Source organism: Sciurus carolinensis, chromosome 5 (genome assembly GCF_902686445.1).
Source record: "Sciurus carolinensis chromosome 5, mSciCar1.2, whole genome shotgun sequence".
Classification (NCBI taxonomy): domain Eukaryota; kingdom Metazoa; phylum Chordata; class Mammalia; order Rodentia; family Sciuridae; genus Sciurus; species Sciurus carolinensis.
The window spans coordinates 13,541,849-13,566,045 of NC_062217.1; the positions used below are offsets into that span (position 1 = coordinate 13,541,849).

The following is a 24,197-nucleotide window of genomic DNA, read 5'->3' on the forward strand; positions in this document are numbered from 1 at the left end:
ATGTTTCTTAAACGCCTTACACACATGGCCTGAAGATAATATTATAGAATATTTAAACCACTACCCATCACATGAGGTCACGTTTGGAAGTTTCTACATGTGGTGTCATGTCAGTGATCAAAAGTTTCAGATTTTGGAGCATTTTAGATTGCAGATGGATGGATTAGGGGTGTTCAACCTGTAATGAAGTTAAATAGTTTCACAGTTATCATCATCATTATTTTTCTTTTTGGCTACTAATTCTGGTTCTTCCATCTTGTTGGTCCTGTTGCGAGGGCTTCTGATTGTATAAACAACCTTGCAGAGTGAATATGGCAGTGATTCAAGCCAGTGAACCCAATCCAGGGCCAGGAGGTGGCTGAGCAGGTGTTTAGACTCTGGTCTGACTGCCTCCTGTCCCCATGGACCCTTTTTACTTTTTTTTTCAATTTGACAATTTTAAAAATCTGTAACATCCCATTCAAATGAAGTAAGCTGAAATTCTGCAATTCTAAAAGTGAACCAAGAATTGAGGCAACGTCCAACCATGTGTCCACTCTTGAACATGGGCCTACTGGACACTTGTGAAAATAAGTTTTACAGCTCCTGTTTATGTGAGTAGTACTCAATATTCTCATGGCTTGATTCACACTTTTTGTGCTGAACATGACACTGTTCATGATCCTTGCTCTAGGGACCGGCTTCCTCGAATGAGCATGATTCTGGGGAATTCACAGAAATGTAATGAATTATGCAGATCAAGGCCTTCGCTGGACCTTTTAACCCAGTTGATATTCAAGAAATATGTGGCCTTAATGGGTCAGGAATATTTTCCTAACATTCTCTACTAGATTTAAACAATAAAGAGATTTAAGAAACTAAAAATAATCATGATAATTAATAGTCAATATCCAAAGGCTGGGGAGATATCTCAGTTGGTAGAGCGCTTGCCTTGCAAGCACAAAGCCCTGGGTTCAATCCTCAGCACCGCAAAAAACTAATAAAAAATAAAAAAGTCAATATCCAATCTTCAATTAATAAAATGAAGGAATTGTGGATGACTCGAAAATTTCATTTCTCCTCTCTGATCTGTTTCTGTATTTTGAAACTTTTATGATTCACTTTAAATCTAAACTGTTTTTGCAGTGAATGTTCCCACAGTAGACAATCATAGAGGCAAACCAGACTGCCTGTACTTCTTTGACTAAAGGCAAAATAAATACTAATATAGGGTGAGTTTACACTGCCACAGTTTATATGAATTGTGATTACTCCATCTACTCACTTTCATTTTAGTCTAGTCTAATAAGCTCTTTATGATAAAAAGAGAACAATTTCAGCTCAGGATGTAGATAACATCTAATTTGTCAAATTTTTACCTTTAAAAGGCTTCTGTTGAGCTATCCATGTATTTTTCTGCTTTTAGTGTAGAGAAAAGTTTCCCTTTAAAAGATACATAAATATATGTTTGCAGTCTTACATTTCTAAGAGTTAGAGTTACACTTTTTGATTTTTAAGTCTTTTAAGACATGATTTTTGACATACGATGAAACATGCTCAGTTTCTTCTTCAATAAGCCAAGGAGAGGTGAAGGTCACTGTTGTGTAAATGCACAGCTCCAAGGTTCTCAAGTCATATATCAAGAGCATTAATAAACTTTTTTAACTGCTAGGTAAGCTTATTGAGGACTTGCAGAGATGGAAACATTAAGCTGTTTATAAGCTGTTTATCGTACTTGGTTCTATTAAGAACAATATCATTATGCCCTTAGGACAATCTGAGACAACCTGGGATTCAAAGCACCCTAATTTCAGGGCTAAATAAACCTCAATGCTTTCTGAGCAAAATCATTCTACTTCTTTCAACTAGATCATTCATTCAATTTTCTGCTTTTCCTCAAGTTGGAACTCGACCCGACTCAGTACACAACTCAGGTGCACTGACCTCCAAATCATTTCTTGAAACAGTCAGTCGGAAGCCAGCTGCTTCTGTGGACTCCCTAGGGAGAGTTCTCTGTTCCTCCTCTAAAGCATGTGCCTTTCTTCTTGCACAGCAGTTATTTGCTGATGTACGTCCCTACCAGACATGAGCTCATCAAGGATGTCACCTGCATCACATTCATTTCTTTTGTTATATAACTTACAGACAGATAGCAGGTTCCCAAGCATTAAGTGTGCATTTAATTTGTTAGCCACAATGTATCTTGAAAAGAGTGTGAAAGCCATGTTGAGAAGCATTTTAGGAGGCTCTTGGTCAAGAAAGAGAACCACAAGCATAGAAAATTCTTCCAGATGTAAGTCAGAGTAACTGGCACATGAAAGTGACACATTCAATTTCTTCACCTTTACATAACCTCCAGAAGATCAAACGTTAATAAAATATTTATCTTCAGTTGTCACAAGCCTGACTTTGATTTAAAACTCTTGGGTACATGACTGTCATGCCAGACCAGAAATACACCATCATGTATTTTTAATTTAAACATAGATGTGTAAAAAATTTACATGTGTCTGATATGAACAAATTTGAGGGAAATCTTCCAAAAGTCACCACAGATAAGAAAACAGAATCTAGAAGTGATCGTTAACTTTCTGTAAAAGTGCAATATAAAGCATTCTGCTTGGAAGTCCGATGTGGGGTGGAAACGACACATGAAACACATTCTCTTACCTTGAGGGAGTCAAAGCAGGCAATCACTCTTCCATTTTCAACCTGGCAGCTTTTCGGGGGGTGAGCGAATTTGCATTCTTCGTCCGAGCGGGAGCAGGTTCCTCTCTGGAACTGTCTGCAGACCTCTAACGTCAGCCACTTTGTATCTCTGACAGGAGCAACGTTCAAAGCCATGGTGAGCGAGTGCCGTGCGCTCCGTTAGTGTCTGTTAAGTGGTGAAATCAATCCGGAGTCCCGATGATTCCAAAACTACTGTTGTGAAAACTCCCACATGTAAGTCTGAAGGTAAGTGATAAATTGCTTAATGAAGTCCAATCCAGGAAACAGTGATGAGAGAACTTAACGGTAGGAGTCACTCATCAATCAAAACGCCCCACCTGAGGACTGTGGGCCGCAATAAAACCACTCTCAGTGTCATCTCTGGCCTTCAACGTCCCAGTCTCTTGACGGTTTTGCAGATACAACCGCTTTTTAATAAAGTGACTTCAATATCATGGCACTCCTTGGGAAAATATTTACTTCTGACACTCACAGCTATAGATGATGCTGGAAAAGAAGTCTTTCAGATGTTCATAGTTTAGCTGGATGTCCTTTCCTTCTTCCTTTGTAAACTCTGAAATTAAACAATTGGCAAAGTCAGACAACTGAGGTATCTTCATCCACTCATAACGTCAGCATAAAGAAATGAAATGTGAACGCAAAAAGCTCTTCCGGGCCGCAGTTTTCAGCACGAGTGACTTCCCACAGGCACTTCTAAATCATGAACCTGCAAAACATAATAAAAAAAAAAATTAACTTATACCCAAACTCAGTGGCATTGACCCTTGAACAAACTATTTAGCTCTTTTCTAGAATTTGCAAAAGTGCAGGTTAGAGCTTTGAGGTGTGAGCAGAGTGAGCAAAGTTATGCATTAAAAAAGAAGAACATGCAACGAAAACCATCCTGCAGAATGATCTAGGCAGCAGTCCAAAAGTTAGGAATGACTCAAACAGATGAGTGTGGCAGACACAATAATTAGGCCTTCTGAAACAATTCAATCTAATGTGCTTAATCGCCAAAACAGTGTATTAGAACTGTGGCTCTCAATTAATTTCACATTTAGGCCATGGGTTTTATTGTTGGGGATGCTATAAACAATGGTTTGGGAAGTGCCTCTCCTACGTAATGAAGATATTATCATTTTGGATGCAAGCAAGAGCTCCTTATTCCTCATGCTCTTCCCAGTTTACAGAGATCTGAATGTCCAGATGGATGTAGGTAAGAGCCACCTGATATTTATTCTTTTATCTCTCCCTGCTTCCCCTCCTGCTAGTACCTGTTCAATATTCATCTTTGCCCATGCTGTGAGTACTCCTAGGGTAAGGACTATTAGGAGAGTTTTCTTTTCTGTATCCCAAGTCCCTTAGCTCCTGATATCTATCAGGGCTTCAAGAAATGTTTATTGACCAATTGAATGATAACTAAATGAATGAACAAAAGTTCAGTGGCATTTTCTTTCATTTTTAACTGAGTCACAATCTAAATGCTCTTTTGTATGGAATGCTGGAGTTAAAACACATGTCTATAACAAAATGTAATTAGTTCAGATTTCTAAAATCAGCACATTTTGCTTCTCTTAACTTTTTCAAGGATCATAAAAATTATTAAACATTAAAAATTTAAGATTACCTAGACGAGCATGAATAAGTAAAGTTGCTCATCTTTAGGAAGTGCACATGCCAAAACCAACTTATATATTTGCTTGGCCTTGACATCCGAGCAAATACATAAAGCAGTTTATGTGTACACCTTAATGTGTGGGTAACGAGAACTTGGTGAAGATTGGAAGTCAATAGTCACAATGACACTGCAGTCAACAGACCACATACACAGTGGTCCCATGATACTATAGTGGAGCTGAAAAATTCCTATTGCCTCTCTTAAGACATTTCTCATGTGTTGTTATAATGCTGGTGTGAACCTTCTGCATGCCAGTTGTAAAAGCATAGCACATATAATTATGTACAGTCATTAATATTTGATAATGATAATAAATGACAATGTTACTGTTTTATGGATTTACCATACTATACTTTAATCATTATAGACTATACTTTGTTAACTTATAAAAAAATTCGTTATGAAACAGTATGCTGTGTTATGCCACCAGAAGCCTCAAACATCTCATACTTAACACATCTCTTGATTACATCACAAGACCACATCCAGTGACAACCTGGACCACCCAGTCCATACAAGGACAGTCTATGACATTTGCACAAGGATGAAGTCACCTAATGATGCACTTATCAGAATGTATTACATTATTAAGTGGTGTGTGACTGTGTTTTAGTTGAGTTTTCTTTCATTTTAAATTGAGTCACAATCTAAATATGCTCTTTTTTATGGAATGCTGGAGTTAAAGTAAGTTTGGAGAGTGATAACTCTTAAATGGTTCTCAAGTGTTCCCTGGAAAAGGGTTGTGGAGGGGGGTCCCAGATCAATTAGGTTCTGTTAACTCTGGTCAAACGAAGCCAAACAGGCTTATTAAAAAAAAAAAAATTATTTGCTCTTTTTAGTTATACAAGATGATAGAATTACTTTGGCCCATTATATATATATATAGAGTGTAACTTGTTCTATTTAGGACCTCACTCTTGCACATGTACATGATGTGAGTTATCCTGGGCATGTATTCAAATACAAGGTGGAAAAAGTTATGTCCGCTTAATTCTACTGTCAAACAGACTTCTTTGCATCAGGCCTTTCCCCAGCTTGTGAGCACTGCTGTGTCTCATCAGGCACCAATGGGGCAGGGACCCCTGTGGTGTCTCTCCAGCTTATCTGATCATGGACTGTTTATTTAGCAAGACTCTCTTGGGACTGGTGGGAAATGCTACTTCATCCCCAGATTCTTTTACTTGTTTGTAAAAGTCACACACGTCAGTGCGTTTCAGGAAACCGTCAACCTTGAAAGCTGTGACGCATATCTAACTTCAATCATAGGACATCTGAGGGAGCCAGGCAGGCTCCCGCTTGTCGGCTTGGCAGGGTATTCACAGCAGCAACATCAACGAGATTAAGTCAGGGATCTTAAGAAGGTGAGCTTAATAGTCAAATTCACTCCGGGTCAGGTTTCATGAACCAGCCTGGACCTGTGTCCGCACCGCCTCACTGGCCTCCAACCCCCATGGAGAACAAAGAGGAGAGAAGCCAGCACCCAGGAAGCCGCTGTGCCTCTCTCGGGGCAGATGGGCCACTATCGATAGGGGGGCTTCCAATGAGGAGCGGCACACAGTTAGTCCCTATTTGCAAAATGTCATGTCGACTCACAGAGTCCTAGGTAGGTCACAGTACATGCTTTTCCTCAAAGACAGACATCACATGTAGGAAGGAAGCAGGCAAACACGTGCACACATGGCCTGAATGGCTACTCAGCTATTCCGAAAAACCACGCAGGGGCATCGCTTTCCGTCCAGTCCACCGGCTTATACTTTCCTCCCTGGAGAAACAGATTTCGATTTCTAATTACAATAAAAATCCAACTAGAATTTAGAGGGTCAGACTCTATCAAGACAAATGTGTCTTTAAAAATATTATTTATTTACTTGACAAAATAGTATGTTTTTATCAAGTATAACATGATGTTTTGAAATGTGTGCACCTTGTAGATTTCAAGCCAATGAACATATGCCTTCTCTTACCTCCTTGTATTTTTGTGGTGAGAAAACTTAAAATCTATTCCCTTAGCGATTTTCGAGAGTACAATGCCTTGTCACGAACTACAGTCACCATGACGTACAACAGACTTCTTGAACTGATTCCTCCTGTCTGATATTGTATATCTTTTGACTGGCGCCTGTGCCCCAGCCTCCGGTAACCAGGATTCTACTCTCTGCTTCTGCAAGGACAATATTTTTAGATTCTACCCATAGAACTTTAAAATAAACTTGCACTTAAGAGCAGGGGTAACAGAGCTTTCCGATGGCCCAGTCACTTGTAAGTCAAAGACACCCTGGGAAGAAAGGGGTGTGCATCCTGTCCCCAGTGTCCTCTTGAGCATCCACTCACTCTTTCTCCCAGTTCATTCTCTGTTCCTCTCCTAAGGTCTGGTTATCAAAGGCACTGCCTCCCTCCCGCCGTCACAAGTGAGGACAGGCAGGGAGCTATGGGAACCAGGAAGAGAGAGCAGACTCGAATAAGATTAGGGTGAGGCCTCCGAAGGAGATGAGTAAGGACAGCAGGTCAAGAACCGGAAGACCAAAACTGGACATGTTATCAAGGGAGCGGACCTGAGTAAACCCTGGCTCTTCCAGAATGTAAGTTCCCAGGAAGAAGGTCGATGGCTTGGGCACATTGCCACCTGCTACACATGGCTATTCCAATAGAGGGACTAATTATTTACATTGTCAATCTTTATTTATTCTTCATTCATTTAAAACTGAACCTCAGTTCAGTTACTGAAAACTTTCAGGTATGTTTGGGCCAACATGAGTATGTAAGTCTATGTTTCTATTGTAATTATTATACGGTCTGAACATGTCAAGTATTTCTGATGAAAATTTCATATCCAAATTAAGATAAGCCTTAAGTGTGAAATATACACCAAATCTGAAGACTTGATGTGAAAAAAGAATGTGATGATATACAGATCTTATTTATTGCATGACAAATGGATAGCATTTTTAATTTTAGATGGAATCTTATTAAAATTAATCTCACCTGCTCCTTATTGCCACTAGAAAATTCAGAATTATATACGTAACATACATTGCACTTCTGTTGACAGTGATATCTTAGGGGCTATTGCATTTTTTTTTTTTCTGTCAACCAACAGAGAACATTCTGGAAAGTTGGAAAATCCTAAAAACTAGCTTCCAGCCCTCATTCTGCCAAGGTTCTTTGTCAGTTACCCTTGGTAAGTCAATTTCTCTGAGATCTGCATTCTTCGCCAATAAAATGTTGATAATATTCCCTGCCTACATTGTCACAGTTGCTGCTATGAAGGACCAATTATAGGGAAACTAAGTACTCTGTAAAGAGTAAAGTGTCCCCATGCAAGGTAATACAAAGAGCTGCTCTATAAATATCTATTGACAGAATCTACTTTCAGGCTTCCTTCTCTCTACAGCATTCTGGAGGGATGCCCAGGATTGTGACTGGGGTGCACCTGTGGGGTGGGAGGCAATGGTTTGGAGGTCAAAGGTCTGACTGCACAGAGCCAGGGCCCCTTATCTGCAACAACCCTCTAGTCTATTTTGCAGCCCAGGGGAAGCCATAGGGAGGTTCCCTGGGCTACAGAATAGTCATTAATTCTATTATTCACCAATGCTTTCTGTCTAATTCTCATGGGGTTGCTTGTGCTTCCATTTTTCTATTGTTTTTTTTTAATAAGTTTTATGGTGTATATTTAAGTTTTATAATATAATGTTATGGAATACAAATAGGTGGTAAATGGTTACTATAGTGGATCATGTGTGTGATAACATATCATCACAAACGATTAGCTTTATTTTGTGATAAGAACAACTAAAATCCCAAATACAATACAGTCATACTAACCTTATTTCTCCTGATGTAGTTAGATCTCTAAATGAGTGCATCCTTTGTATCTGCTACTTTGTTTCCATTGACCTTCATCTCCGCTTCCTATTGACTTCTGCTTCAGTTTTATTTCCAACTTCCCAAACCATCCCTTCCTACCTAGCCCCTTCCCATGCAGAACTTAGGTGAGATTTGGAAGTGGCCGCCCTCATTATTTCTCTGGCCTTTAGTTTCTCCTTTAGCCTGTCCTTCCTGCTTCCTCTGCATCCCTAAGCCCCTCAGGGGACGGGAGAGCTGGCCCTTGAAGGTTGTGCTGAGTCATACCTGGCAAGCTGTCCCCACCTGCATCCTGACGCAGCGCTCCCTCCTCTTCCTACCTTCACCTGCTTTTGATTCCTTCTCTTATATCCCATCTCTTACCACTGCCTGGTAATTATTTTTAAACAGATATCATTATTCCTTAATTCACAAGGACTGTAAATATTGATTTATCCAACTGCCTTCCCCACCCCAGTGTAAACTCCTAGAGAGTTTGCTCTGTGTGTGAAACAGACTTTGGTTATTATTTTTGAATCTCCAGAGTTCAGCTCCATGCCTGTTCTGTAGAACACACTCCACAAATGTTTGTTGAATAGTTCCTGATCCTCTTCTGAAGAACATTCTCATTTTAATACAAATGAAGTACTAAGCTAAAGAAATAATGCTCTGAGTAGAGAATTTCAGTATTAGCTGCAAGAACCTTCCAGCAGCTGCCTGTGGCCTGTCCTGCAGCCTAGCAGGCTGAGGGTGAGCAGCTGCCCCATGTGAATGCTGTCAGCTTCGAAAACCAGAATGCTCAGCATGGTGATCTTCACTGTGCAACACTCCAGCTGGCAGTAGCGTCAGCCCCTGGGAACTTGCTAGAAATGCAGATTCTCAGACTTCACCCCAGAAGTTCTGCATAGAACTGAATCCCAGCAATCTTGTTTTAAGCAGGACTCCAGCGATGACTGATGCCTAAGTTTAAGAATCACTGTAATCAGCACCCTTGCTGCCCTGCTCTGTGGCCAGAGACCTGGGCATTGCTGGGAGAACAAAGATGGCCTCTTTGGGTTGCCTGTGGGGTCTTCAGTCATGGACCCCCACAGAAGCAATGGCAGGAGAGCTGCCAGAGGCTTCCTTCAGTGACTGTGTGCCTGATTAATAAAACGAAATAAAACCAAACCAACAGAAAGCACCTGAGATTTGCCCCAGCTAAAACTCTTCCATAAGGTTTAGAAAACAGCTTAACTCAGAGCCCTAAAGACTCCACTCAGAATGAAGCAAGCCTTTGGTGGAGTGGGTGGGACTTGCTTTGTGAACCCTTGCTTGAGAGGGGACCACTTTAAAGGGCATGATGGCCTCTGGTGACCAGCAGCTTGGTCCTCAGTCAGAGGGTTGCTTTGCAGACTGCCCATCTCCTCAGACGGAGCACACTATAAAAAATATCCAGGCTCACCACTTAACTGTCTTCAAAGGAAAGACCTGATTGAAGTTCAAGGATAAAGAAACGAGGGGCCACAAAGAAGAACAAAATTATGTCACCTGCAGGAAAATGGATGGAATTAGCATCCTGTTAAATGAAATAAGACAGATTCAGAAAGCCAAGGGTTGTGTGTTTTCTCTCTCATGGAAGCTAGAGAGAATAAAGGAAAAATGTGATCTTATGGAAATAGAAGGGACACCAGAAAGGTAGGAAAAGGGGGTTGGGAAAAGGAGGAGCAGAGGACCAAAGGGAGATACTGGGGAATGAAAGTGATCAGATTATGTTACATGCAGGTACAGATATGTCACCATGAATCTCACTATCACATATAATTTTAATGCACCAATAAAAATTAAACAAACAGAAAAAGAAATGAGTCTCTGTGGCATTTCCTGAAATGACCAAGTCCTGGCCACTCAACTCTACAAACTAATCCTGAAGATTTTTAAGGTCTTTACTCACATGACACTTCATTATTCAAAATATATTTAAAACTCTTCTAGGTGTTAGACTTTCAGAAAGCTGTGGCTTTTGACTGCGTGAAAGAATCTGCTGCTCACGTTCTTTGACAGTAGCTAAATTATGCAGCCAGGCAAGTTGGGAAGGTTTGGTCTTCAGTCTACCGGGAAAGGAGATGGCCTCTCTCCATTCCATCCTCAGACAAGTCCCAGCCATGCACCCCAGGTGTCCCATTGCGCCAATGCTCTGAGATAGTCTGTACATTTTTGAAGGGAAAAACATCAATCGTGTCCCATCTTGAGACTGAGATTGATCAAAATTTAAGACCACCTTAAGGGAAATAGCTTTGCAGCACACGCAAGCTCTCCGGGTTTACTTTGGTCAACTCTGGTATCTTAGCTGTCTGCCAGACGTGGGCCTCCCAGGGAGCCCATTAAAGGATCTTTGCAAAGCAAACCAATTCCTGAGTCAGAAAGTCAAGGACTCATTCTCCATTAAGTAATTCATAGGATGTTCTTTAATTTTATTTTGCATAAATCTAATTACAAGAAAGAACCCTTATCTCCTTGACCTCTCTAGTTCTCATTTTTAGAATCTTTAGGTTTCTTATTTTTGATATTTAAGTTCTTAAATATTAAAAATTATTAATAAACATATTTTTAAAAAAATAAATGTGTCTTCCTGGGAGTGACCTGATGTTTGAGCATCCTCACCTCTATTTCTGGAGCCCGATTTAAAATAACTCTCAACATGCTCTCTCCACCGATCAATGGCGTGGCCACATCCTGAGTCTATTGGAGGCAGACGCCTGGATGGAGAGGGCCCTGGCGGAGCTGCCAGCTGAAGCACTGGGGCTGAGAGCCACTTGACCTCCAGGAGCGGGGTGTAATACTGCCCTGTAATCACTAATCACAGTCACAGAGAAGAGGTTCCTCACTGGGGCCTTCCCACAGGATCGAGAAGAATACAGACGTTAAGAGATTGCACTGCAAAGGAATTAAAGGACCTGATCGGCCTGTTAATAAAAAACAGTGAGAAGACAACAGAAATGATATCTTTAAAAAAGATTTTTCTTTCTAGACCCCTTCACATTAGTTTCTTTTTGATTTATTGAAAACGGATATCAAACAGTGTTTGGAAAATTCTAGTGGGTTTAGGGATAAGAACCAACTTTTCACCCCAGGATTCTAGTCCCTCCTTCTCTTCTAAATACCTGTGTGAGGGTACCTCTCTGAGCTGCAGTTTTCTTGTTTATTATCAAGGGGACAGTCATGTCTAAGTCATAGCTATTTAACTGCAACCAGAACATATTTAGTAGTAGATTACAGGTGTTCTCTCTGTGGCCTTTAACCTGAATCAACATTAGTTCTACAAAGACATTCACATGGTTTCATTCTTAATTTTCAAAATCTGAAGAGTCTTAGTATGACTGAATTTTTCAGAAATGCAACCACTGTGTATGCTGAGGTAGGACCGTTCTTTAACTTCTAGGAACTTCATCTTAATTGCTGGACATTTTGAAAAGCCATGTCACTGGTCACACTGTCTGTGCACACACTCACAGATACGCGAATGACAGGGGGAAATAATTTTTGCTGGCTAACAGATATAATTCTCTCCAAAGTCAATGAAGGTAGTAAAAGGAAGTAGAAAAGCCTCAAAGTCCTTTCTAGACTATGACTTAGAGAAACTTTGATAATTGCTCTTCTAAAACCAACTCCAAATGCTCAGTGTGAGAGAAGAAAGAACCACAGCAGACAATGGTCCCCGTGTCATGGGTACTTGATTCTTTTGAACATACCCTCAAATACATTTCTATAGGGAAAAAAACAGACACCCAAGGTCATATAATAGGACAGAAAGGTCAATATTCCATGACAAAGGAAAACTGCCCAACTAGACATGTTTTTCCTATATCCTATATCTTACAGTACAAGTGAAAAAAAAATCATAAAATCCAGGGCTCATTTTAATATGTGAACAATTCCAAACTATTTTCATAACTGATTCCAGGAATGCGCAGAGATAGAAATCCCATCTTTAATTAGAAAAGAGAACTTTTCTAAATATACTCCTGAAACCACAGCCAGAGAGAATATATTCAGCACATATTTGTATTCAAATTATGTTTTTCCATCGTGTTTGTGTTTTCTATCCAGATACTTATAATTCAGTTAGGAGACACTGTTATTAGAATAAAAGCAATTGTATTGGGCAACATTTAGGAGTGACACAGCACTTACCATTTCCTGGATGACAGTACATTACTGGGCTGCAGGCTGAAATCTATCTAACCCTGTGCTCCCAGAGAAATCTTTGTTAAAACGCTCATTTCCTTCGCTGGCCACAGAACTGCTCTTAACTGAAATCTGTCCTTCTCTCTCTCTGTCTCTCTCTCTCTCTCTTTCTCTCTCCACTAGCCTAGTGGTTATTTCATCTGTCTGTTCACCTACAAATGTCAATATTCCCTTTTTGGACAAAGTTTATATAGCATAACCTTAATTATCACCAAATAAGAGCAATGAACAGTATAACCAATGGACTCACATAAAAAAAAAAATCCAAGTATAGACACAGCAGTAAATAACTATGATATCCAGGGAATACCATTTTGTAAGATAAATAATATGTAGTTTAAGTTTTCCATGCTTACCCAAGTATATCAGAATAAGTGTGAAGTGGTCAGAAGCTGGTGCCTATGTGGATGTGGCACTATGGAGAGCGTGAGAGGCACACACACAGACACACAGGTGTGCCAGCCACGTGGCTTTACAGAAAGCCCAACGAGTTCTCATGACGTTCCTAACAAGCGGAAGAGTCTTGCTTCAGTCTACATAGTTGTTGCACTCTTGAAAAATCCAACTTTAGTGAGACTGTTCAGAAATTTTAAAATAAAAATAAAAATTGGTGTAAATACGCAAAGCATATATGCAACGATATGCAAATGTGGTATGATTCTCATTGAGAACAGTGGTGTTGGGTCTCAGGCTGTCTTAGCAGCCTAGGGTATAAAACATCAGTATAATAGGTCTGGAAGACACTCAGTGGCACCAGAAGCATGTGGACAAGACCCCACTAGAGGAAGCTCCTTCTAGGAGCATCACCTAGGAGCCATTAGAGCTGGGAGCAGGCGTGGGCAAAGGTTAGAGCAACGGTCTAGGAGGAAGGGAATAATCCAGGCAAAAGTTACATTTCAGCGAAGGGAAGGAAACGGAGGAGGCACAGACCTGTCGGTTGAGACCGACAGAAACTCATTGGCAACAGGTAACCTCCAGGGACTGGGAAGGAGAAGAACAAGACAGAGACCAGGTGACGAGAACTTGGAAATGTGGATCCTGGGTGGGCGAAGGCACCTGCGCTCGGCCCGGGGAGGGGCGGCAGGACGGGGAAACCAGCTGGAAACCGGGATCCAGAAGGAGCTGGAACTCGTGCTCCTAGAAACGACAGCTGAGACCAAAGCCAAGAGACACCCGCAGAGAGTGGGGAAGTTGGTAGGTATACATATCAATCCAGGAGGAAAAGAGGCAGATCTGAACAGGGTCAAGTTCATTCAGTCATTTAGAGAAGCCAGAAAAAAGGCACCAAGCCACAGGGAAAGCATAACAAAAGCCAGCAGAGCGCCTGGATAGGAGGACATCAAGGGAGGAAGGGCCAGGGTTTCCAGAGGAGGGCGTGGCCATGAAAGTCCCCCCCGCCATGAGGAGATGATGGCAGTGGACCCTTAGCGGCCATGAGCCATTGGGAGGAGGAAGTCCTCATCCAACAGTGGAAGTGATCCATTGGAGGTGGTTTCGGGCGCCTTGCTGTGGGCTAAGGCTGGGGCAGCCGGGAGTGAGGCAAGCGCCTGGATCTGGGTGCTGTAGGATTCAGGCAGCAGCAGAGGAAGCCTGTGGTCTGGCTCTGACTGCCCCTCCAGGACCTCAGCTTCTCATGGGAGCGCAGGGATGCCTCGGTGGAGCACCTGGGAGCACCCGGGAGCACCTTGCTCCTCACTCTTCCCAGGTTCCTTTCCTCCTGCATGCAGAGAGGAAGGGCTGGATCCCCAGCTCCAATGGAGGCCGGAAGATAAGCTGCTCACTGCTTACTCCAGGGATGCAAAAAAGCGGGAAGGGTCCACAGCCTGCCTTGAGGTCACACAGCAGAAAATGAAGCCCGGGCAGCTTCTGTCTCCAAGACCCTGCCACCTCAGTCACGGCGACTCTACCTGCCCAGACAGGCAGACGGGGCTGCGGTCCTGCAGAGAGGGTCTGCGACTTAGGGCCCGGGAACGGGACACCAGAGGGAAACAGAGGCCGGAAACATCAAACAGCCCAGGAGACACAACCTCCATGGAAGTTCAGGCGATTGTTCTGAAATGGATGGCTATGGTTCTGTGGCTTTCTTCTTCAACCCTTGGCTAGCTGAGAGCAGAAGCAGGGTAAAGGGAATGCCCATTTCAAAGGTCAAGGCCTTGGACATGGGACAATTTAAAGGGAAAAAAAAAAGGCCAGAGTTCTGGGGAGAGCACATGGGAAGGACTGCAGCTGAGGCGGTGGAGGAGGGTTGTTCTGCATCTGCTGTCCTGTCTCAACGTGCATAGCTTGCATAGCACCAGGCAGGGTCCCCACCAAGGAGTGGGTCCCCACCAAGAGGGCTTGGGCCGATCAGTCGGTAGGCCCTGCACACGGCTGAAGAGCCAGGACTTCCCTTCTTGGAGATGAGGACTGCACAGAAGGGGCAGGAAGAAGCCCACACAGGTTCAAGGAAGGAGAAGGCAGGAGCTGGCCAGCACTGGGAGACACGGAATGAAGAGCCAACTGACAGATCGCCAGGAAAGCAGCCTCACCCTGGGGTCGGCATCTTTAATGGGGAGATAAGACTCAGGGAGGGCTTGGAACAAACGTTTGCTGAGAGCTCTTTGAGATAATGTTCTTAAGGTGAAAGGTAATAAAGTTGAGAGCCATCACGGTGGCCTGGGGCCTGGCGGCCTGTGTCGCCTGGGGAAGGAGGAGGTTAGCACATCTGTGTGGGAGAGGGGGCTGAAGGCGCGCCTGCTGTTTGCTGCAGACCTACCCATCCTCCTCCAACCCCTTCTTTGCCCAGTTTCATAGCTCAGACAGCAGCGGCTCTTCCTTTCTTCTGATGCCCTCCCTACATCTGGGGCACTGGCAGACCCACTGGCTCTTCCTTCCTGATAGGTTCTGATCTGACTGCTTGGTACCCCCCCACATGGCTACCGTCACCTCCGTACCTCCATCCCTCCCCTGGGTTAGTGCAGTGGCCTTTCAACCAGATGCCCACTCCTCTTCCCCTGCAGGCACATCTGGACGAATCATCCCAGGTGGGCCTCGGACCTGTAATCAGCTCAGTTCTCTGCCCAGGAGCCTCCAATGGCTCCCCACCTCCCTGTGTCTGAAAGGCAGGAGCCTCACCATGGCCTGTGCTATGCTGACCTCCATGGTTGGCCTCTTACCTCCTCTGACCACTTCTTTCCTTGCTTACTTCCCTTCAGCCACCCTGGACTTCAGCTGGTCCTTGGGCAGCCAGGCACATCCGTCCCACCTTGGAGCTTTAACCTCACTGTTCTCTCCGCTGGGAAAACTCCTTTCCCAGACAGTCACATGGCTTGGATGTCAGCCTATAGGGAGGCCTTTCCTGATGTAATATTGCATCAGTCCTTCCTCCTCACTCTGCCTCATCCTGCTTTACTTCCCTCCAAAGTTCTTATCATTATTTGACCCTCACATCATTCCTTGCCTATCTGTTCATTTTCTCCCCTAACCAGAACGTAATGTATGTGAGCACAGAGCGTCTCCATCTCTAGAGTAACACCGAACTTTGGGACATAGTGGGCACTCAACAAATACTTGCTGAATGAGTGAGTAGATGAATGGACAAATAAATGACTGAGTATGGTACGAGCTCACAGTTGGCGCCGTCCTTATGGTTCGCTTTGTTCTATCTTCATGATGTGATTTGAGATATTTCTCAGTCGTTGTTGTTCTTCTATTATTTCAAGCTCTCTGGGACTCCTGCTTCTTACTTTAAAAAGGAAGGGGTTCAGCAATTTCGAAAGCCACTTCTGTCCCTAAAGTTCTGTGATTGTAACTGTGATTGGCAAGGCTGATTTAAGGAGAAATATATTTTTAGGAACTCTTCTGGAAATCTTATCAGCTCGGCTGGGTTTGGCCTAGATTCGTTAGCAGCCTTTTGAGCTGTGGGATCGTGAGGGAGCGTGGGTACGGGGGAGGGGGACGTCATGGAGGCCATTTTGTTCCTGCTCCGCCGGGCACACCCAGAGGGGCAGAGCAGAAGTGGGTCCAGGAGGGCAGCAGTGGTGGGGGTTGTGCTGTGGGACTCCTACCTTGGAAAGCACCTGGAAGGGTCCGGGAAGAAGGAGGCTGAGGACACTGTGCCGGGCGCTTTAACCCCAGCTGCACGGAGGCCCCAGGTCTGGGGGCCGCAGGGACTGAATTGTCCTTCTCCACATTTTCCCTCCCACTGGCCCAGCATACTGAATGCTGCTGTGTGCCAAGACCCTGCCTGGTCTCCGCGGTGCCACGTGGGAGCTGCTGTGGTCCTGCCCTGGAAGGAGGGTCTTCAACTTTCCGAATGGGAACAGCGATGGTGCCCCAGGTGGTCAGCAGAAATGGCCGCCCAGGGCCTGAGTGGCTGTGAAGATGCTCCCTGGTAAGACTGAGTTCCACAGGGCCCTGGGGTTCTCCACAAGCAGAGAGCGGACTCTGGGCCACCTGGTCCTCCATTGCACAGAACCCCAGGGGGTTAGCAGGGCTCTGCCGAGGACCTGAGAGAGCAGGCCTTCCTCTGCCTGGTCCCCTGGGGTATGGCCAGGGGTCGTCTCCAGGTTTCTGGTCAGCTGCTGAGGACACTCTAGAGACACTCTGCTGGAACAGCCTTGCCACTCTTGGCCTCATCCCACCGCCAACCCCACCCCACTACCCCGGCAAAGGTAGGTGCGGGACATGTGGCTTCAGGAGACCCGGGACCCAGAAAGCCACTGGCTGCTTCCCTGCTGCCCGCCACCTGATGGGGGCAGGAAAGCCAAACCCAGGAACACAGGGCCGGGAGAAGCCGACGTATTCCAGCAGAGTTTTGTTTTGTTCTGTTGTGGTTTCACTCACCTTAGAAGTAAAAAAAATCAATTTCCTGCCATACCTTGCCATTGCCTTGGACGAGGAGTGACGCAAGTCACAAGCACGCAGTGGCCTACAGAAATGGGTCTGAGGCAACGGTCGCTCTTATCTTTCAGGAAATTGAGCTAACTGCTAGATATTGAAATCAACAACAAATATTTATGTGTTTAAAGCCCGAGCTCTGAGCAATAAAATAACCGTGGCAACCAAGCATGGATTCTATAACTTGTACGCCCTGGGACGCCCAGGCCTGGCCGGGAAACCGGGTGCCACCGCGGGAGGCAGGAGCAGCCAGCCAGCCCTCCACCCTCCCTGTGCTCCTGGACGGGCTCCTCTGTCGCCTCTCTGCCCAGACCAGGCCCTCCTCAGAGGCTGATCACCGCCCAGCTCTGCCTCCCTGCTGCCACCACTTGTCATTATTTCTAAGCAACGTCACCCTGTGCTGTATCACCATGGTAACAAGGGCTCACCACTTTGAGGAGTGCAACAGAGGAATAGGGAAAAAGGAAAACCCCAGCGACAGGCTCTTCTCCTGGTGGCAAGCAGTTTCTGGGATGGCGAGCATGTTTCTTCCCATTTTATGGACAGGGAAACTGAGGGATGGGTGGATGCTGCCTGAATCCGGCCAAGGGAGGAGCACGATGTCAAAGCCGATGCCCGCACCCCATGTAGGAGGCAGGGGTCTCCATTTCCACAAACACCCAGGGTCAGTGCTTTGGATCATGGAGACGGCCAAGAGAACTTTAGACATCTATTTTAGTGTGCTCAGCACAATTATCTTTACTTGCAATTTTGCAGGGTTTTTCAAACACGCAATTCTCGTGTAAATGTAAGTAGCTCTGCTTTCCCAGGATGCTGGCCTGTGGACGTCTTTCGATTTTGTAATTCCCCCTCGACTCATTGCATTTCTTTCAAAAACATATTCGTTTCCCTTTAAGGGTTTTTTTTTTTTTTTTTTCTGTTTAAAGAGGCATACTGCTGAGCTGGAAAATTAATAACCTGGCATAACCTGTGATACCACCCTCAAGACAAACTCTCAAGTTACTTGTTCATTATTTCCAAAACGATTTTATCATCCGAGTTCCCACCTGCATACTTCAATTGCTCTTCTAAGGCTGCTAGTTCCTCAAACTGGTCTGACCTCTTTCTCTAAGAGAACCAGTGGCTTGAATAAAACCAAGCCTGACAGGGTAAAATGGGGGGGGAGTAGGTACAGTCTGAAAAATACCCTTTTCTAGTATGCAAATTATCACATGGCTACCGACTTTGGAGCTTTGCATATTCCAATGGCTGAAATGTCTTTTTTGTCATTAACTCTATGTATGAAAAAGCAAACTGACCATGCAGTAGTAATGCTTTTGTATTTGAGTACTATTTTGTAGTACTATTTTGTATTTGTGTACTTGAGTACTATTTTGTAGTAATATTTTGTTTTTCAGTACTATTTTGCTAATACAGTATTTTTTTAACTAGAGGTGAAATGTGAAATAATTGTTATGATTATAGTAAAAACTCTATGTGTGGATATAAATGACATTTTGCTCATTAAAATGTGTCTTCTTGGTGGTCATCTACAGGCCTTACTTAGGATTTAACAAAAGTGTGCCTCTAAAGGCGAAATGGCTGCGTACTTTAATCCGCAGTGCTAGGAGTCAGGAGACGCCATCAGAGCGTCATGTACTCTTGGGCACGGCACTGCACTTGAAACTTCAGTTGCCTGGTGTCTGCTAGGTTGCTGCTGAGACTCTAGCCATGTCCCGCGGATGAAGAAAAATTGGAAGACTTCCAGCAAAGCTCAGGTCTATGTCATCTGGTTTCTGGATTCCCTGCCCAGCTGCAATAGGAAGATTGCAACATTGATAGTGGAAATTTTGGTTAAGGCCACTCTGATAATCTCTGCAGCATTTGGCAGGGATGGATGTTCCTGTCTGCCTCACTTTTTCCAGTAAGAATGACTCATCAGTTGCAAATATTTATGAAGTCTAATTCTAAGTTCTTTACCAGGCAAGTTGCTTTAGCCAAATCCAGTCAACAGGCATGTGAAGGTTTCATTTGGCTTCAAATAACGGTCCCATTTAAGAAAAAAAAAACAATAATAATAATAAGCTTCCATGTCCCCAAGCTGACCAGTATAAGGACTCTATATGACGGGTCTTAAACTGATACTTAGGCTTCCTGTGTGGCTTCCCTCAGAAAGAGAAGCATATTACAATCAAAGGTGTGTGAACCTTTGCTGTGGGTGAATCATGGATGCTCCATAGATCATTAACTCAGCTGTCCTCTCCCTCTACCCAAAACACAGTTAGCTCATCAGGTCCCCAGCAGTTTCTAGACTGAAAGGACAAATGCATGTCTCTTTCCAAAGTGGCCAAGTGTAAGATGTCAGGACCATCTAGTCCACACAGGTTGCTCTTTGGGAGGAGTCTGATTGTCAGGTAGAGCTAGGAGTAGACAGAGCCTGCTGGCTTCTGCACAGGCCCAACCTGGTTGGGAGAGCTGGGGACAGTCCCCGTTCCTCTCCAGGTCTCACTGACCCACACTTAGAAGATGACCCTGCACCAAGCAGCAGTTGTCAGATTGAGGTGTGCATGGCCACACAGCCCTAGCAAAACACATGGCAGTTTCTGGAAGCATCGATTATACTTAAAAAGTGGACAGTGGTCAAAGAGAAAGCCCAATACTGAAACGGTAAGTAATTTAAAATTTATTTTTTATAGTAGAGTAAACAAATTTAATGGAGTAGAAAGGAAGATCTAGAAGACTTCTGTTGGTTAAATAAGGAGACTTCTGGTAATTCTTCCAACCCTGAAGAGTCCTCCTCCTCTCGGAAATACAGAACAATAGAGAACCCAACGCCCCCTGCCTTGGACATGCTAGGAATTCTGTTTCTTGCCTGGCAAAGGGAGGGAGGGAGCTGAGTTCAGTGATGCCCGGGCACCAGGGGCCCTGGCTTTGTTAACCTGCAGCAGACGCACAGGGTTCATTAAGACTAATGATTTCATCTGAATCACTAACCCTCCTCAGAGAAGAAAATAATGCTTCTGCAGAGCCAATCATTTGAAAAGACCACAGAGTTCACTCTGGATTTCATGCCACTTTTGAGAGTGGGAAATCCAATGTACTGATCTATTTACTGGAAAATAAATAAGTTGGCTGTTTATGCCACTGGAAAGCAGTGTTCGTGACACTGAAAATTTGTATTTCCTCCCTCAAAAATGACAAGAGTCATATTGCTTTAGGAAGTCCATCAAATTAACTTTTTCTTAAACACTGACACTATGAGGATAAGACAGTAACTAAAATGCAAATCGAGACTTATAGAGGATCTTATATCCCTAAAACCATAAGAATCAAATATACAGGTACGAGTCGGGGAGCCAGGTTCCAGGTCAAAAGAAGCCAAAAGGCAAGTTCGAACAGATGTTTAGATTTTAAAAAGTTTCTGAAATTTTCAGCAAATACTTTGAGAGATGATTTTAGAGAAAGAACGTGTTACTGACGCTGAGTTCTGTTTTATCTGAAACTTTTGGCAGGGGAGCAGTACTAGGGAGTGAACTCAGGGGCCCTCAACCACTGAGCCACATCCCCAGCCCTATTTTGTACTTTATTTAGAGACAGGGTCTCACGGAGTTACTGAGCACCTCCTTTATGCTGAGGCTGTCTTTGAACTCGTGATCCTCCTGCTTCAGCCTCTGAGCCGCTGGGATTGTAGGCATGTGCCATGGTGCCCAGCTTAACTGAAACTTTTACAACCAAAATTTTCATGACTTAGTTTCAGAACATTGCTGAATACTTTCCTTTTCAACCCCAATGTAACAAAATCTTCCATCACACAACAAAAATTCAATTCAATCATCTGTTAAAGAATTTTTGGTGACAATTATAGTTCATTTTACAAGGAGAAATCTGAATTATCTAAACAAATTTGAAAACAAGTCAGTGTTATTTTAATCTAAATGTCTAAATCCTTGTTACTCAGCAGCACCTAATAGCTAAAAGTTTTATGGGCTGTGAAAAAAAAAAATACTGTAAATTCCTAAAGGAAATTGAACACATTTTCTTGAAGGTAAACTTCCAAAAAATACTGTATGACCATTTCTATAACAAGTATTAATACGTATAGTGTTATTGTCTCCAGGGAGAACCTTTGCCAGTATTTTTTAAAGAAAGAATTAGCTAAAGAATTTTTTTAAATGAGTAAGAAAACTAGTAAGCTTGAAACATGCTTAATCTCTCTGCATTGCCCCACACAGCTCGAAACTTGCCTCAAATGAGAAACCTTGACAAGGACAGAAGAAACTAGAGAGGGCTTTGTTAATGAAGGAACAGGACTCAGAAGAGATGTCTGTTTTAGTCCCATCAAAGGTATCTCTAGCACAAAGGATCAAGTTTTAATGCATAAGGATAGCATTAGAATATAAAAAGCACTTAATAAGTATGTACATTTTCAGTGGAGAGCATTTATTCAAGCCATGAACGTTTCTGGATGCAATTATGTGAACAGAACTGTGTGTCCCTAATAAGGCCAGGCTTAGACTGTAGGGCTGGAACTGTATTTGTTAATGTCTTTGCTCTATGCACAGGGCTCAATAAATATTTGCTACATAGGTAAATGATGAATGGATGGTTGGATGGAAGGATGACTGAAACAAAGAAAAACAAAAAGATTTTGTCTTTATTTCAAATCTATATGTCAAAGTCAAATTTTCTATAAGCACGAAATTTATATTCAATCAGTCTTAAATGTACTACACTGAACTTTTGTTTTTAATAACAAAACCAATACTGAGGAAATGCTTAATGTCTCAGATTTCAGTTAGTGAGATGAAAATCTACTGCTGGTCCCTATAATTACTTTAAAGTTCTCTTGGGGAAACTTGCATTCATAACAGGATATAAAATAGGGAGAGACCTTCATCACTAACCATTATTTTTGAAAATGTTCTGAAGATAAGCTATTCAAAATTTTCCAAAAGTCAAGAAATGGGGCAGCTGATGCATTAATATGTAATAGGAATACAGACCATAACTACTGAAAAAGAGGAGAAATGTTATCATTCTCTTCAAATGATATGATTATACACCCAGAAAATTCAAGAGAATTAAATTTAATCTTCACAAGGAAAAAGTAAGTTCAGTTAAGTTGCTAGAAATGAGATAAGTGAATAAAGTTAAGTGGAACCAATAGTTTTCTAGCAATAATCAGAATATATAAGAGAAAAATATCTCATTCACAAAACAAAACAGCTATGAACAATGGTAACTGAAAATGCATTGGACAAGCATAATATCAATAAACTTCACTTACAGACATAAAGTAATGTTTGAATAAAATCGAGATGTATGTGTAGTTTGGAATTCTTTTCTTCCCCTCTGGTGCTGGGGATGGAACCCACGGCCTCAGGCATGCCGGGCCTCAGTCTCTACCACGGACCTACAACCTCACCCCACTATTCTGATCATTTAAAAAATTAGTTCTTACCAAATTAATTTTAGATTGAAAATGATTGTAATAAAAATCTCAGAGTTTTTTTTTATTGTTCAGGAGGTTGATATAAGTATGGGGAAAAACTTGAAAAAATTATTTTGGCATTTCTCTGGAAGAAGAAGCAACAGATGAGAAGAGAGCACACGTTTCTGGGAAAGAACCACACAAAATATACAAGTTTGGTCTTGTACATCTGGGTGCATGTGCCTTTGGTCTAAAACAGTTGCAACAGCAGTTTGTTACTGCTGAAGGAATAGACAGATAAGTCAGTGGGGTGAACCAAAAATTTCTTGGAAGAGATCCCCACATGCACAGGAACTTAGATTGCAAGATAACAAGTGCTCCAAGTGGAGAAAGAGGCTTTATTCAATCAGTATTATTTGGAAAACTGTATAAAATAGAGACTAAATCAATGTATACACTCAATTTGTACTATCCCAGTTGATTCACCAACTGATTAAAGACAATCCCACAAAAGGACAATGAAAACTATTTCCCTGATAATAGGCACACACGTCCCTAAAAGAATTATTGCAAAGAAGAATGACATAAAGGTCAATCTTCAAAGTCTTTTATACATGAAAAAATTTCTGACTTTTTGGTATAATGTCAATTTGAGCACAAGCCACCATCTAACTTTCCCCACAAAATCTCCAGTGTAAAGAAACCTTCAAGCAGTGATAGAAGCAAGCAAATGTATTAGCCGTTTGTGTTGAAGAGTCTACGCTTCGGGTTACAAAGAAAACCCCTAAACTTTGCCCAGTAGCTCTAGCAAATCAAAAACTGTCAGTCTGATGGTTCTCCCCTGTGCCGGGGAGACAGCCGCAGCAAGGAGGCTGGACTGAGCTGCATGCTGGACGTTAGCTGAGCAAAGGAAACATCAGGTAGACAGAGGTGAGTCCTGGTAAGAACAGGCAAGGATGGCCACCCCGCCCAGCACTCCCTCCACACCACCCTGACGCGGGCACACCACTGAACAAATCCAAATTCACAGGAGGCCTCACTGAGAAATGAGAAGATGACCGATTGAGTTGGAAAGGGCATAAGAGACAGCCAGGAGTAAGTGCCATTGGCTGACATTAGAAAGGCAAGGGAGAAAACCAGCATTTCCATAGCAGAGCTAAAATCTGAATTTGATTCACTAAGGTGCACTCTCAGGGTACAAAGTGGAATTGACGAGGTGAGAATACACCTGAGACTTACTGGTTTATGCAATATAAAGAAGTAAGGAAAAGAGATTAAAATGATCCAAGAACTACTGACAGATATAGAGGTCAGAAAACAGGTTCCTGGAGAGAAAACACAAAAACATCCCGAATACAAGAACAAAGGAATGGAGGCAATAATCAAAAGAAATCATGAGAAATTCAAAAAAGAACGGAGCAAGAAGATCCACCCAAAGAAGTTTCCAGGCCCTGGGTGAAGTCAATGAAAAGTGCT

The 24,197-nt window shown here is 42.9% G+C and overlaps 1 protein-coding gene across 9 annotated transcripts in view; it reads right to left on the minus strand.

The window, feature by feature from the left end:
* Mbnl2 (muscleblind like splicing regulator 2) overlaps positions 1-24,197 on the minus strand; it is a 150,038-nt gene that overhangs the window by 99,587 nt on the left and 26,254 nt on the right. For 8 of the 9 annotated variants that reach the window (XM_047552626.1, XM_047552628.1, XM_047552623.1 and 5 more), the window contains exon 2: positions 2,650-3,415. In XM_047552626.1, coding sequence (XP_047408582.1) covers positions 2,650-2,823 — 174 coding nt within the window. In that variant the 5' untranslated portion in view covers positions 2,824-3,415. Of the gene's footprint in view, positions 1-2,649; positions 3,416-5,962; positions 6,132-24,197 lie in introns of all 9 variants that reach the window. The other variant, XM_047552620.1, reaches the window with a different exon arrangement.